This window comes from Eleginops maclovinus, chromosome 20 (genome assembly GCF_036324505.1).
Source record: "Eleginops maclovinus isolate JMC-PN-2008 ecotype Puerto Natales chromosome 20, JC_Emac_rtc_rv5, whole genome shotgun sequence".
NCBI classification, from domain to species: Eukaryota; Metazoa; Chordata; class Actinopteri; order Perciformes; family Eleginopidae; genus Eleginops; species Eleginops maclovinus.
This window is the reverse complement of record NC_086368.1, coordinates 16,722,182-16,735,428: the sequence shown is the minus strand read 5'-3', so window position 1 is coordinate 16,735,428 and position 13,247 is coordinate 16,722,182. Positions and strand designations below refer to the sequence as shown.

Sequence of the window (13,247 nt, the reverse complement as noted above, 5' to 3'; positions counted from 1 at the left end):
CATCGCAATTTTTTTTGGATTGACACAGTACAGGGCACTTCATAGAAAACCTATAGCCATGTGTCACGGAAACTTGTCTTTTTGTGGTGGAGTTTGACATACAGTATGTGCATGTTTACAAAATGGATCATTTTATACTATAGCATGTAGTGCAATATATATGCAGAGAAGAAAATACCAATACTGACAGACTGTTAAGGGGCAGCATCAATCTGACACAGAACAAACAGGCTTAGAGCAGCAGCCCTGCCTGCAGCTGTCAGACTGAACAATACAGGACTGAATAAAACAAAACATGGATACCTGAAGGGTATTGAACATCTATTTTTAATGAGTTTATTGTGTATTTTATTGTTTCATGGTATTTCTCCAACATTTATCTATGGATGGTTTATTTAATGTGTATGCATGTGTGTGTATGGAGTAATGTATAGTTGTTACATTTTTACTGAAAAGCCATGTTTTTTTTTCAATAGCTTCTATGTCATGGGACCAAGTCACTTCAAATCAATGCATCATTGTAATATTATGCTGGAAGAGTGGGACACACCTCAATTTATTGGATTTTAGTGTTTCTTTTCTATTTTATATAAACATTTCATTTTAAATTAAACTTTTTCCTGTTGAAAATTGTCATTTTTGCTCAATAGCTTCAATAGTCATAGGACTAAGTCCCTCCAAATAAATGCAGCATTGTGATATTACACCACTTTCAATATGATTGTATTTTTTAAACATTTTATATGGATATTTTATTAGAAGTTCTGTTGTTTAAAAACAAAATGATAGCTTACACGACATGACATTTGACCTATGACTCCAAATCAATGCAGTGTTTTGGAGTCACTGTTATATTATGCTGGATTGAAAATATTTCTAAAAATGTAATGCATGCATTTCATGTCACTTTGAGTTATTATGTTCTGTAAAGAATAGATCAGAGAAGAACAATAAGGATTCAGAGGTGAAGTGAAAAATATCAACAGCATTTAATCACCAAAGATATAAACATTTAAATATCCATTTTTGTAATGTGACTGACAAAATCTTTACAAAGTTAGCCTTTATCTTCTGCTGACTGCTTCACATTGTCTGTACAAAAATGAGGTGGCATTTGAGACTGGCACAAAGAGAGGAAACTGGCCCGAGTAAACAACAACGTCAGCAAATGAAAAGCAAAGTTACAGCAAAAACATTAACATTCTTATGGTTTGATACTCAGTAAATAAAGGACATGGACATACAGTATATAGATTTTGTCTGCAATTTTCTTGTAAACTGCTTGGTGTGCCCACGCACGTTTTTAACACATTCAATTCCTTCCTGTTCAGTACAAGTATTATTCACAATACCAAAATAAATAAACAAATAATATTTAAATGAATTAAATAAGCAACACTTGAATCTATTTCATAAACAAAGTTAGGTAATTAAGGGTTGTCCCCACACATGCCACTGCCTTGTTTGTTATACAGCCTTTAAATGCATAAATTATCCTTAGTGGTTTTATGTCACTTTTTTCCTCAATAAATGACAAAAGTTAATCAGGCAGTATTTTGCTCTTAACTAAAACCTCTGTGCTTTTACTTTCTGAGAATGACCTATATTTCAAACACTGACAGTTATTGTAGGCTTCACTGAAGTCAAATGTTCAGCTTCATTCGGTAACACACAGCAAAGAGCTCTGAGGCCTCTGCATCAATCCAAACATCCTTCACTTCTCCCCACAGTATTGGAGAGCCGGATGTGGACAGGAATGTAAATTATCCATCAGACTATGTACACAAATCTGTAAATTGTTAAAAATATCATGCAAATAAATACCAGTAATTCAAAACCAAACTACAACACTGACCTCAACAGTATTCATATATTGTAGGCTATAAAGAGTTCAACAAAATGTATTTTCCTTAATTCACAACAGTGTTGTTTGAATAATGCAATACGACCTAAAGTTAATACTGCAGGTCTCAGAGAAAAGCTTTTTTTGTTCCTTTTTTTTGAAAGCAGTGTTTTGCTGAGGTCTTCAAACAGTGTTGAGCTTGAATCTGCTTCTCCGGGTTCCCACCATGCTCGGGTACAGCAGAGATGCACAACAGTAGGTATTTCTGTACATAAACATTCACTCGTTTCAGTCAGTCCTAATGAAAAAGTACATTTTTCTGACAGGCTTCAAATATAGAATATAGTGTGCAGATGGGCCAAAGAAAATCTATGAAAATGGACAGTGTCTGTGCTTTGATTCGAGGCTGAACCACAGTGTAAAGATAAACGACACGTAGCAGAAGGAAAGCAGGCTCGTTCTCATCCCTTTGACTAACATCTGTCCACAAGAAGGCAGGAGGGGAGGCAATCTGCTCGACACACTGCTGTTGTGCTCACAACTGTGCTCCTTTAAAATGCTTCATAAGTTCATGAAGAGCATCTTTTTTGTTCCTTCACCATAAAGTCCATTTAGAGCTGTGCAACCCTTAAAATTCGAGTGTGTCTTTTGTTTGGCCCAGCAGGATGATCGCCCACACATACAAGAGCCAAGTGTTTCTGCCATCCAAAATGAGTGCCACAAGGCACTGCAGGGTGGAACACCAGGCAGACTGAAAGAAATGGCATTTTACAAATATCTTGTCAAAAAAGCTTTTAAAAAATATCTCACATTAACTCTTGAAACAGATCAAATGATCCAAACACAAAAAGACATCAGGGGCTTGTTAATCACTGTGAGGAAATGTTTTCAGGATTTGATCATGCAGAGCTCCTCACAAATAAGACAGTGATACGTTGTTACAAAATAACACTGTCCATTCTTTTTCACCAGAATTCATTTATATCATTAAAGTCCCCCGTCAACTAGAGCCAGTGTTTAACCACTGTGTGCTAAGTTGTCACATTAGTCTGCTTAAAGGGGGAAGGTTTCTTTGTGATGGCCTTGAATCTGAGCTTTAAATACCAGCAGGATATGTGGAATGCCAAATAGTCAATTGTGATCCAATATGCAAATATCTGTTGATCAATTAAGAAAAAAACTAGCATAGCAATAGATAATAAGGTAAATGGTTTCTTGTAGACCTAAAATATGTTTTATGTATTCTAATTTTTAAATATTAACCTGAACAAAGAAGGTTTTAACCCTGCCTTTAGAGTAAATACATCTTTTTTGTATCCCCAGTAGGGATAATCCCATGTATGCAGTACTGGGAAAGAATTTCATTGCAAATAAATAACTAAGTCATACAGCTTTATAATTGCGTAAAAAGTTGAAAGAGATTTTACCCCCATGATGAGGTATGCATGACAAATGAAAATATTTTGCCACAGTAAATCATCACTTTCACTGAGACATAAGGGGAAACGCAACATAGGGTTTGAAAAGCATCACATACAGATAACATATTGATAACACCGAAAGCTACATTCCCCATACAGAAGCATACTTAAGTGCATAAATTCAGGTTTGACAAATAGTGGCAATACAAGATACAAAAATGAAGCAAGAGCTCCCTTCCATCAAACAACTGCTGCTTAAAAACCCCAAATACTGACGTCTGCGCATGTTCTGTGCTATAAGACTACAGAGATAACACTGCATGTACATTTCTTAAAATCTAAATGCAATGATTCACATGATAATTAGTGCTTTAATAAAGATTATCACAACATTATTGCACTAAACCATGCAGTAGCTGGGAGGACTCACTACTACATTTTTGCAACAAAATCACTGTTTACATAATTTTGGTCTGTTTTTGTCTGATTTTACACCCTTTTACTATTCTTATCAAGAGGAAGCACTACAAGATCTTAGATAGTATTGGTGGAAGCAGTTCAGCATAACAATCTTTGACAATCATTGAATCAACAGTATCAATGAAGCTTATGAACTGATGTTTCATCACTGATATGTGTTATGAAAAGTTACAAATCTTCTTGCGTTTGAAACTGGTATTTTTTCATCATAATGGCTTTTTCTCATACAGTATGTGTGCTCTGAGAAAAACATTTTTGGGGGGGAAAATACTTCTGGTTGTATTTAAAGTGTCGAGTCATGTATGAAACAATGTATAGTACTGAGACTGTCGTGGCAAAGGTCAGAGGTGAATTGAAAGACACTGAAGTGAATTCCTAGTTAAGGCCCGGATCTACTATCATGGAAGAACTGCTGTAGGTGCAGGAAGCTCTATTATGTGCATACATTTACTAAGACCGGCCATGCAAATGAAAACTAGCACAGATAATTCATTTTGAATTTCACAAAACCAAAATAAAGCAGACGTTGCCAGAAGCAGCAGCAGCCGAGCTCAGCAGATTCTGTTCATCTAATTACATTAATGCAGTAGCAATGCAGCTTAATGTGTGCTGTGCACAATGTAAAGTTGTGTCAACGCCTTTCCCCAGCCTTTTTATGGACATTGTGAATCCATACAAACTGTTCTGGTTGGCCTCATCTAATGAGCCATCCCCAAAACACAAATGCTGTTAAACCTACAGCTAGAAAACATATCTACGAACTCAGAACACTCTCCTCACATAGTTGTCCTCACAGCTGTGTTTGGCCAATCACAGAGCTCCCTTGTATAAAACCCAGGGCATGTGGTGGCATATGTAGCATTGTAACTCACCAAAGTTTAACTTACTCTGGTACACTTGGGTGCAGTGTTGGTTTTCCTTCAATTCCCAATTTTGCTAAAAGGTACCCTGTGGAGTTTTTTCTTCTCGTGTAAAGCAATGTTATAAACAGTCTCGCAGATGACTTTATGTTATTCCACTGATCCACAGGTGGCAGTAACACGCCTAGAAATGCTGCAATATGCAAGAAAATGCAGAGAAGACAAAAGATGCAAGCAAGTAAACATGGACACAAAAAAGGGGGTTACATTTTTTGAAAAAGTTAGTCAATATGGTTTTTTAAATGGCAGGAAGTGCATTCAACATTTTTGTTTGTCAAAAATACATACATTGTAAACAGGTTTGTTTGGAAGAACACTCCACAGAGCACCTTATATTACTTTAAACCCCAGGCATTGTGAAGGGAAATCTCCACTAAATCTATCTGAAAAGTGTACTGTAGGTACTTTATATGTAATACTTTACATAGAAAACTAAGTTTTTAAAACGATAGTTAAAGATGAAACTATCCAACAGTATATAAAGTGGTGAGCTACCATCTTAAAAAGCTACCACATTGAAATGCATGCTGATGATACCCATTATCCTGTCAAATAAATATTTTATTTTATACTTTAAGTTAATTCTGCTGCTAATAGTTCTATTCTTTTATATAAGTGAAATCTCAAATGCTTCTCTTAAGTTTAAGATCTGAATGCTTCTTTCAACCACTGTGTATTTAACACAAAGCAAATAAATCAATTGTTTTTCAACAATTTATAATTTGACCACCACAATCCAACCTAAATTCAGACAGACATTTGTTCCTGCTGGGTTATAATTTATTCGCCCCGTCCCTGACTTTTTGGTGTTTGCTTACATGGCTGAACCTGTGCGCAAATATGTTAAACGTGCTTGTCCTTTAGCATGCAGACTCAACACATTCTCTTTCTATATTTTGCACTCAAGCCCTGAAACACCAACAAATGCATAAGCAATAAGGCAAAAAACACTAAGAGCTGACCCACATACTTCTTTTTTAGCTCAAATGCACTGTGTGCCGTTTGCAGATCAAAAAAGAATCATTTTGCAGTTGCTGTTTGATCTGACCTTCAGTAGATCCGGGCCTCAACCCAGAGAGATGAAAGATGTAAGTTAGAGCGTGTGCATGTGTCAGAGATGAAAAAGAGGCAGAATAAGCTGGATAACGAGAAGGACTCCTATTGAGGACTGCAGTGCAAGACCCCGTCCACACTCTGACGTGTTTTCCTGCAAGGGAAGTCAACAATAAATGTTCTTTTTCCCAAGCAAATGATTCATCACTTATGAATTTGGAAATATAATGGCGTACTTAAAGCGTTATATACTTACTAAGGCACTGTAGTCAAAGCAGGATGTCGGGCCTTTGCGATATCGTGCGTTGCTCAGTACTTCGCATGGATTCTCCTCCTTAACTGTTAGTGTTTTGTTAAGGGAGGTGAAACAGTGAATTTACTTGCTGCACAAGATTGGTGAGATTTCCACTTTCAGCACAAAGTGTGTGAGCTGTGAAAGGATACACTCTGTCCTGATCTGTGTCAGTCTCTCTATCTCACAGGAGCTGCAGGGGAGCGTCTCCGCCACCACAAAGAGGAGGTTGGTGTTTTCTATCCGCTTCGCGTGGAACAGCCTGTTGGAGACAGTGATGGTTATTTATCAGACTTCCCACAGTGTACAGTAAGGTATGAGATCACAAACACGTTCTGCTGATGCTCCATAGTAACACACCGGGAGCAGTTTCCACAGTCCTGCAGCACGTTGTAGGAGTTAGTGGTGTTTGTAAAGTAGAACTGGCTTTGGATGGTCACACAGCTGCTTTCTCTTGTTTCAAAACCATCAACCAGAAGATCATCTAGAAGAAGAAGAAGACAGAAGACATACTTTTATTAATCCCTTACAGGGAAATTGCTTTCTCTACTCTGTTGTGTTGACACACATTAAACACACAGAGGATATACATGCACAAACACAGAGGAAATACATGCACACACAACCACATGCAGAGGAGAGGTGGCAGAGCAGAGAGGCAGCCAGGTACCCGGCGCCAAGGGAGCAGATAGAGGTTAGGTGCCTTGCTCAAGGGCACCTCGGCAGGAGGAGAACTGGCACTTCTCCAGCTACCAGCTCACTCCATATTTTTTTTGGTCCGATCGGGACGTGAACTGGCGACCCTTCGGTCCCAAGACCAAGTCCCTACTGACTGAGCCACTGCCGCGCCAAACACAAACATATCCAAATTGCACATTTTATATAATGTATATAATATTCTTGAATCTCAATTTGCTCTTCAACTGAGGCTAAAACTGCAACCGTCATGTACACATTCATCTAAATGTTTTCGTTGTTTATGGGTACCATGGTTCAAGAATGCACATCATTGTTAACAAAATCCCCTTTAAATGGGTTCATCCTAGAACATGTTTAAGATAACAAAAGGTGAGCTGCTGGTTAGATGTTTGTAAAAGTTCAGTTTTTACCTTGTGTTACATTAAAACGAGTAAAAACTGATTGAAATGAGCATTACAAACTCCTCAATCCAATATTCAATGCAGATATAACAGATATAGTGTTAAGATGCAGAAATCCACCTTGGTAGAGCCAGCTGTTGTATGCCAGTCCATACAGGAGCTGCTGGGTCACAGACCTGTAAGAGTGTACACAATGGTCTTTATTAAAAATGAAATACAATCCGTAGGCATCAATCTGTCACAGCTACAGGGACATAGAGCTAACAATAACCCCCCTGGGTCCATGTGCAGAGGTCTTTAAACAGTTGAGATTGTTTTAAAGGGCACTTTGCATGCTTTTGTGTCAATTAACAGTAAATAAAGGCTCACCATGCCACTGTGGAAGTCCACCAGGCCAAGCTGAGGATGTCAGCAATGGAAGGCTGAAGAAACACAGTAGTTACTGATTTCAAATATATCAAAACAATAAAAAGGCACAGAATCGAATGTGCAGCTGGTCTCTCACCACAAAGATGCCCCTCGTTGCTGAACCTGTTTGGCTGCTGTTGACTGGTTCACATGCGGACTGGAAGTGGAAAGACTGACGGCGAGTGAAGATTGAGTTGTTATAGAGTGCGTGCATCAAGTAAGGGTCCACATCACCAAAGAAAAGGCCAATCTAAATGGAAACAAATAAAGGGGAAAAGAAAGTGCATGAGGGAACAGTGACACATAATGGGTAAACATAAACTGTATTTATGTGAAGCACTTTTCGCTTCATGTTTATTTTCAGTTGGCCCAGCAGCAACAAATTAACTAAACTGGTACAAATGTCAGAAAATGTACATGAGTTGAGGGTAATTTAGTTGAGATAAATAATGAATAGTGAATAATACATAAGTATGACATACTTTCTTATGATATAATATGTACAAGCAAGCATATTACCACACAAACACAGACCTTTTTCCAGTGATCTCTCTGATTGGACATAACCAGGAATCCACCATCATCGATGAGATAGCAGAGGAGATCCTACAGACAACACGGCAGTTTACACATTTACAGAAAACGCTTTTTATTCCCATGCAATCTCCTCAGTGTCATCTCTGGTTAATCGATCTAACTTATCGTACATTAGAAAGAGATATCTGATACCTGGAGGGTAGATAATAAATTAGCAATCATACGGCTAGAGAAAGATCAAGTTGAAATGTCCGACCCATTTGCTTTTTTAAATGTTATGTATATATAATATAGTTGAAAAGCTGTACAATAAATAATACAATGATGGTCGCTAAAGTAAAGATAGTATATGGCTGCAGTATGAAGAATCACACAGTCTAGTTATTGTGAGTTATAAGTTCTTACGTCAGTGTTCACTTCACAGTCCATCTCACAGCTTCTGGATGGTCCACACTGGTGTGACAAAATGTGTAATGAAACAGTGATGTCACTTCTGTCAGAGTATAGTGTAATTAAATGATAAGTATTAGTAAGTTATCGCCAGGCGCTGTACCTTGTGTGAGCCCTGTCGACTGTCCGACACATTGCTGGCAAGGATCTTAAACTTGTCCACCCAGGCCTCCAAGTCCAGCTTCACCCCGACCACTGAGTAAAAACATCCACAGGATGAGAGCAAAGAGAGGAAGAAGAGGGCAAGACAATTGTTTCAGTTAGAAGAGGACAAAATAGAGGTAGCTGAAAAAACATTGACACAGGATACCACATGAAGTTTGCCGAATAAAAGTATTTCTCTTACCTGAAGGTTTGAGGAGTTTGCCTCCTAAATTAACCTCCACAGCCGAACTAACAAGAATTCCAACCGTGCCGTTTTCTGAACCCACAAGGTCGTCCAATGCTGGTCACAACAAAATGTGTTTTGTTTTTTAGATATTTGGAAATGTTAGTAAAAACAAACTTTTCATCGTGTATGCTCAAACTGCTGTCACTATAACCTGACAGAAGTGCATAACACAGGTTATATGTAAAATAAATCATGTTCCTCTACCACATCATATGGCTTCCTATCATCTGTGAGTCAAACCAAAACCAGGCAGATATTTCGGCAAAAAACTCTCCTCAACTAAGTTTGTTATCAGGAGCACTGGGGGGAGGCACATTGTTTGTCTCCTGTAAAACTGACAGCTCTAACACATGTTTGCAGTTACTCACAGGATCTCGATGGAGCTCTGAACATGTAGCCTTTGTTGTCGAGGCTCCGTCTGTAGTAGTTTGAATTGAATGGTTCAGGATCCTCATCCCATCCCTCAGCCGCTCTGTACAAACAAAACACTAACCTTTAACATGCTTTATGAAAAAAAATGTATAGACAGATTATCAGTGATATTATCAATGAGATTACCATATATTTATTTGCTGAAGTAAGTGCATTAGTCTTACTCACATATTGGGAAAAACACGTGTTATTCCTCCATCAGTGGACGCAAATACAGCGAGGAAGCCATACCTGTGAAAAACGTGTTTTTACTAAGCCGTTTGGTTTGATTTAATGGGGACATCATCATAGTAGATTTCTGTTGGTGAGAGAATGTTTAAAGGTCTCCTATTATGCTCTTTTATTATTAATATATATATATAAAAAAACATGTCTCTGAAGTGTTTTGCTCAAAATACCAAACAGATCATGCATTTTAGCATGTCTGCTATCCCTCTGTTTCAGCCCCGTGTTTTGCTGACCACGCCCCTTTGGAGTGTCATGATCTCTCTGTCTGAAGAGAGACGTTTCTAAAGGAGATACTCCGCTAAACGCTGCCATGATTCAACCCCATATTATGTTCCAAACCACATCAAGCATTATTTCTGAAACACTTCTCAGTGTTTACCACTAGAACAGAGACATTATGTGTGTTATATATACAACAACTCTAAGTGCCTCTTTCAGACACCCTGCACAGAGACACAGAGGTGCTGCAGAAGGGATTCAGCTCGCGTCTGTATATTGCAGACAATAGGTTGAGACGTGTCACGTGGGAGGGACGTTGCCAGGATTTCAATGTAAAGCCAGCCCACATTTCCGATATGACGTCATATCGGCAGCAAATCTGGATCAGCTCGTTTGGACCCCCGTTTTTAGAGATGCGGGTAAGGAGGAAAAGAGAGAGGGTTGTATTTTCTGACACTTTGTGAGTCTCCTTAAACACTGGGGACACATATTTATGTACAAAAGAGCAAAAAGTGCATTCTGCATAATAGGGGACCTTTAATGAAGCAAGTTGACTCACGAGTTCAGGTCCTTGTTCTTCCAAACACGAGAGGCCAGCTGCCCGATAATCCTGGAATCCAAAATCAGGTTGTGGATGAGCCCTTGGTCACCTGAGAAAAAACAAGTGTATTACCTCTTTGGTGTGTCTGCAGTAGTGGAAAATATTGTAAACACCTAAGTGATGTTAACACACTCACATTCATCAGACTCTGGAGAAATGTCCAACATGAGTGAGAGGAAGTTCTGCAAAAACTGGGTGTTGTTGTCAGAAAGATGCAGACGTTTGCAGTATTCCCTGGAGAAAGAGGGAGCCGAATTAATAAGAACTTCTCGTACTTTCAGAAACACACTGAGAAGAGTGAAATCATGAGAGGAAGGTTAGATGCTCACCTTGGAGCCAGAAACACATGTCCCGAGGATTCAAAAGAGCTGGGCAGCAGTGACTGCATATCTGTAACAGAGAGAGGGATGTCTTCATTTGTATTAGTTATTTTAATTTATCTAAAATATCAAACAAAAAGACCACAACAAATAATGACAGCAATCACATTATACTTTGAGCCAGAATTATTTGCGTTTGCTGTATGACCATGATACGTAGCAGTTGTAAACATAAATCACCTCAGGGTACACTTTTGATTTGTACAGTGACTCCAGTGCTTTATAAACAACGTTAGATGCAAAAAGTAGTAGTGTGGACTCTTTCTAAAATAAAATGCCAGACTTTCATATACATAAGTTTACAGTCAGCCTTTTGCATTCATTTTTCCTTGTGTTATATTTAATAATAATACAAAACATCTTGATTCTGCACTTCTGTACTCACACTGGAGCTGCAGCATCACATCACTCAGGTCTGCCTGGATGAAGTACTCATTGTAAGTGGGTAATACCAGACCAAGACTGCAGGTGGCGACATCCCAACAGAGAGAGAATGAATAAGGAGACAGAGAGAAAGGAAGGGAGAGTGAATCCATCTGTGTGTGTAGTCCTCCTCAGGCCACAGCTGTTTTTCTTATTGTAACATTGTACTGCTTACCTGTAATCTGTGCCATTGATGGGAGTCCATGTGTAACTCCTGTAGACGTCATCAATGTACTGCTGCAGTAGAGGAAACATTTAAGGACATTTCAGTAATTCGAAGACAACAGGCAGCAGCTTTATTTTATTGAACATGTGTTTAAAGTATGTTTGTGTGTTAATGTTGTTTAATGCTGTTACTAAACAGACAATAATAATTTAGTAAAGATAAATTACTAGCCTCATCAATCGACCTGACAAGGGTTTTGACCTGCATTTCACCTGGTCTTCCATCAATCATTTGTCGCCGGATCTAGAAAATAAAAACACAAATACTTTCTTTTTTTTTTCAACCCACAGTCGTGAAATTAAAACCATGTGCAGAGTTAGGCAGATTGCAAGCAGATGTTATTGTTTGCCCGGTAAGGACTTTGAACAATAACAACAACAAGAAACAGGAAATGCCTGAAACATTTCAGTTTGACCTGCCACTAAGTGCTCACCTCCTCTTTATTGCTGTCCTCCACCTCTGCATCCAGGAAGTCCAGCGTCACAGGCTCCGGGAGGTTCACCAGCTGAGAGCAGGCAAATAGATTTACATCAACCTCAAATGTAGAACAGGTACATAGCATCGTAATAAACTATGTTTTAAATTACAATCTTAATTTGAAACACCAAAAGACCAGTATTCTCCACAGTCCTCCTTCCTGCAAACAGCAGTAAAATATATATTTATACAAGTGAAATACACACCACCTTTGGCTGAAGATTAGGGTGAAGGAGAAGATATCCATTTGGATCAATGGCAAATATGTATCCATTGGCTCCAAGCTGTTGATAAAAGAAAGGAATAGCAGTGATGTGTCAGTCTGTCTCCCATCACATGTACAAGTGAGTAAAAGATGTATGTGATGTACATACATTGTACCGTGGTGTAAGACGCTTTATCTCGTCAAGATGCACGTCCACTCCCATGACACCTAAAATCAGCTGATTCTGGTCAGACAAAATACATAAATCTGATTAACGTGAAAGGTCCTCACGAGAACCGGTGTTTTCTTTGTTCCTCCGGGGCTACTGCAGAAACATGGCAGCGTTTTAGGTGATTTACAATGATGAAAAAATAGTTCGTTTTATGGCTACCTTGGTAACGACAGAAAGTAGTGTTAATGACTTGTTGGAATTCAAGAGGCTAAGTCCATATAACTCCACTGCTAGGCAACAGCCGTATTAACGTTACTGTCAGCTCACAGAACATTTCCATGCACGAGTTTCTGAATATCATACTATGGCGGCGTTCATATTGATTCTTCTCGTGGACACATGCTAAATGGGGTAGGCAGCATACAGTGTATCCGATTCCTGTCCCCTAAATCTTAAACATTCGTCCCTTAATTAAAGTAACTTAGTCATTTATGATCTTATCCAATATAGCTAAATGTTGCATTTGAAAAGAAAAATGACTATAACCTGGAAGAGAACAGAAATCCACATTATGATTCACTTTCTTTTATATAAAAAACGGTTTTGTTACCTGTGAGTTTCCATCCATGGTGAGATTAAACACAGGCAAAGTCCCAGTTACAACCATGCCAAGACCCTACAGAGTCCAAAGACAACATCCCAAATTAGATTATGCAATCTTATACTCACTGTGTATAATCTGTATGTTTGGTGAATTTATTATATTTGATCACATTCAGCCAACAACGTGGTACAGTCTCACCAGAGCATCCTGATACACATTGGTCCACTGAACCTGCTTGGCTTCGCTGCCTGCCAGAACCATGGGTCGCCCCAGCACGTCCAGGTATTCCTGACAAAACAAAGAGAGACCGGCTGCAGCTCCACAACAACCAACTACATCAGGTCACGGGGAGAAAGGAAGTGTAAAGCAAATTCAAAAGTAGATG

General features: G+C 38.7%; 1 protein-coding gene across 3 annotated transcripts in view; it reads right to left on the bottom strand.

Moving 5' to 3' along the window:
* Positions 1-970: 970 nt before the first annotated feature.
* Positions 971-13,247, bottom strand: part of LOC134883435 (voltage-dependent calcium channel subunit alpha-2/delta-2-like) — a 29,923-nt gene continuing 17,646 nt past the window's right edge. The window contains exons 15-38 of one of the 3 annotated variants that reach the window (XM_063911796.1): positions 13,061-13,150; positions 12,869-12,934; positions 12,256-12,330; positions 12,088-12,165; positions 11,838-11,909; positions 11,576-11,647; positions 11,354-11,415; positions 11,141-11,217; positions 10,705-10,765; positions 10,512-10,609; positions 10,334-10,424; positions 9,496-9,558; positions 9,264-9,367; positions 8,851-8,949; positions 8,608-8,699; positions 8,460-8,507; positions 8,052-8,123; positions 7,615-7,767; positions 7,479-7,531; positions 7,230-7,285; positions 6,370-6,493; positions 6,162-6,271; positions 5,974-6,056; positions 971-5,871 (exon numbers count right to left, since the gene is read on the bottom strand). In XM_063911796.1, the coding sequence (XP_063767866.1) occupies positions 5,776-5,871; positions 5,974-6,056; positions 6,162-6,271; positions 6,370-6,493; positions 7,230-7,285; positions 7,479-7,531; positions 7,615-7,767; positions 8,052-8,123; positions 8,460-8,507; positions 8,608-8,699; positions 8,851-8,949; positions 9,264-9,367; positions 9,496-9,558; positions 10,334-10,424; positions 10,512-10,609; positions 10,705-10,765; positions 11,141-11,217; positions 11,354-11,415; positions 11,576-11,647; positions 11,838-11,909; positions 12,088-12,165; positions 12,256-12,330; positions 12,869-12,934; positions 13,061-13,150 (1,995 nt within the window). In that variant the 3' untranslated portion in view covers positions 971-5,775. The remainder of the gene's footprint in view (positions 5,872-5,973; positions 6,057-6,161; positions 6,272-6,369; positions 6,494-7,229; positions 7,286-7,478; positions 7,532-7,614; positions 7,768-8,051; positions 8,124-8,459; positions 8,508-8,607; positions 8,700-8,850; positions 8,950-9,263; positions 9,368-9,495; positions 9,559-10,333; positions 10,425-10,511; positions 10,610-10,704; positions 10,766-11,140; positions 11,218-11,353; positions 11,416-11,575; positions 11,648-11,837; positions 11,910-12,087; positions 12,166-12,255; positions 12,331-12,868; positions 12,935-13,060; positions 13,151-13,247) is intronic. The other 2 variants (XM_063911798.1, XM_063911797.1) reach the window with 2 other exon arrangements.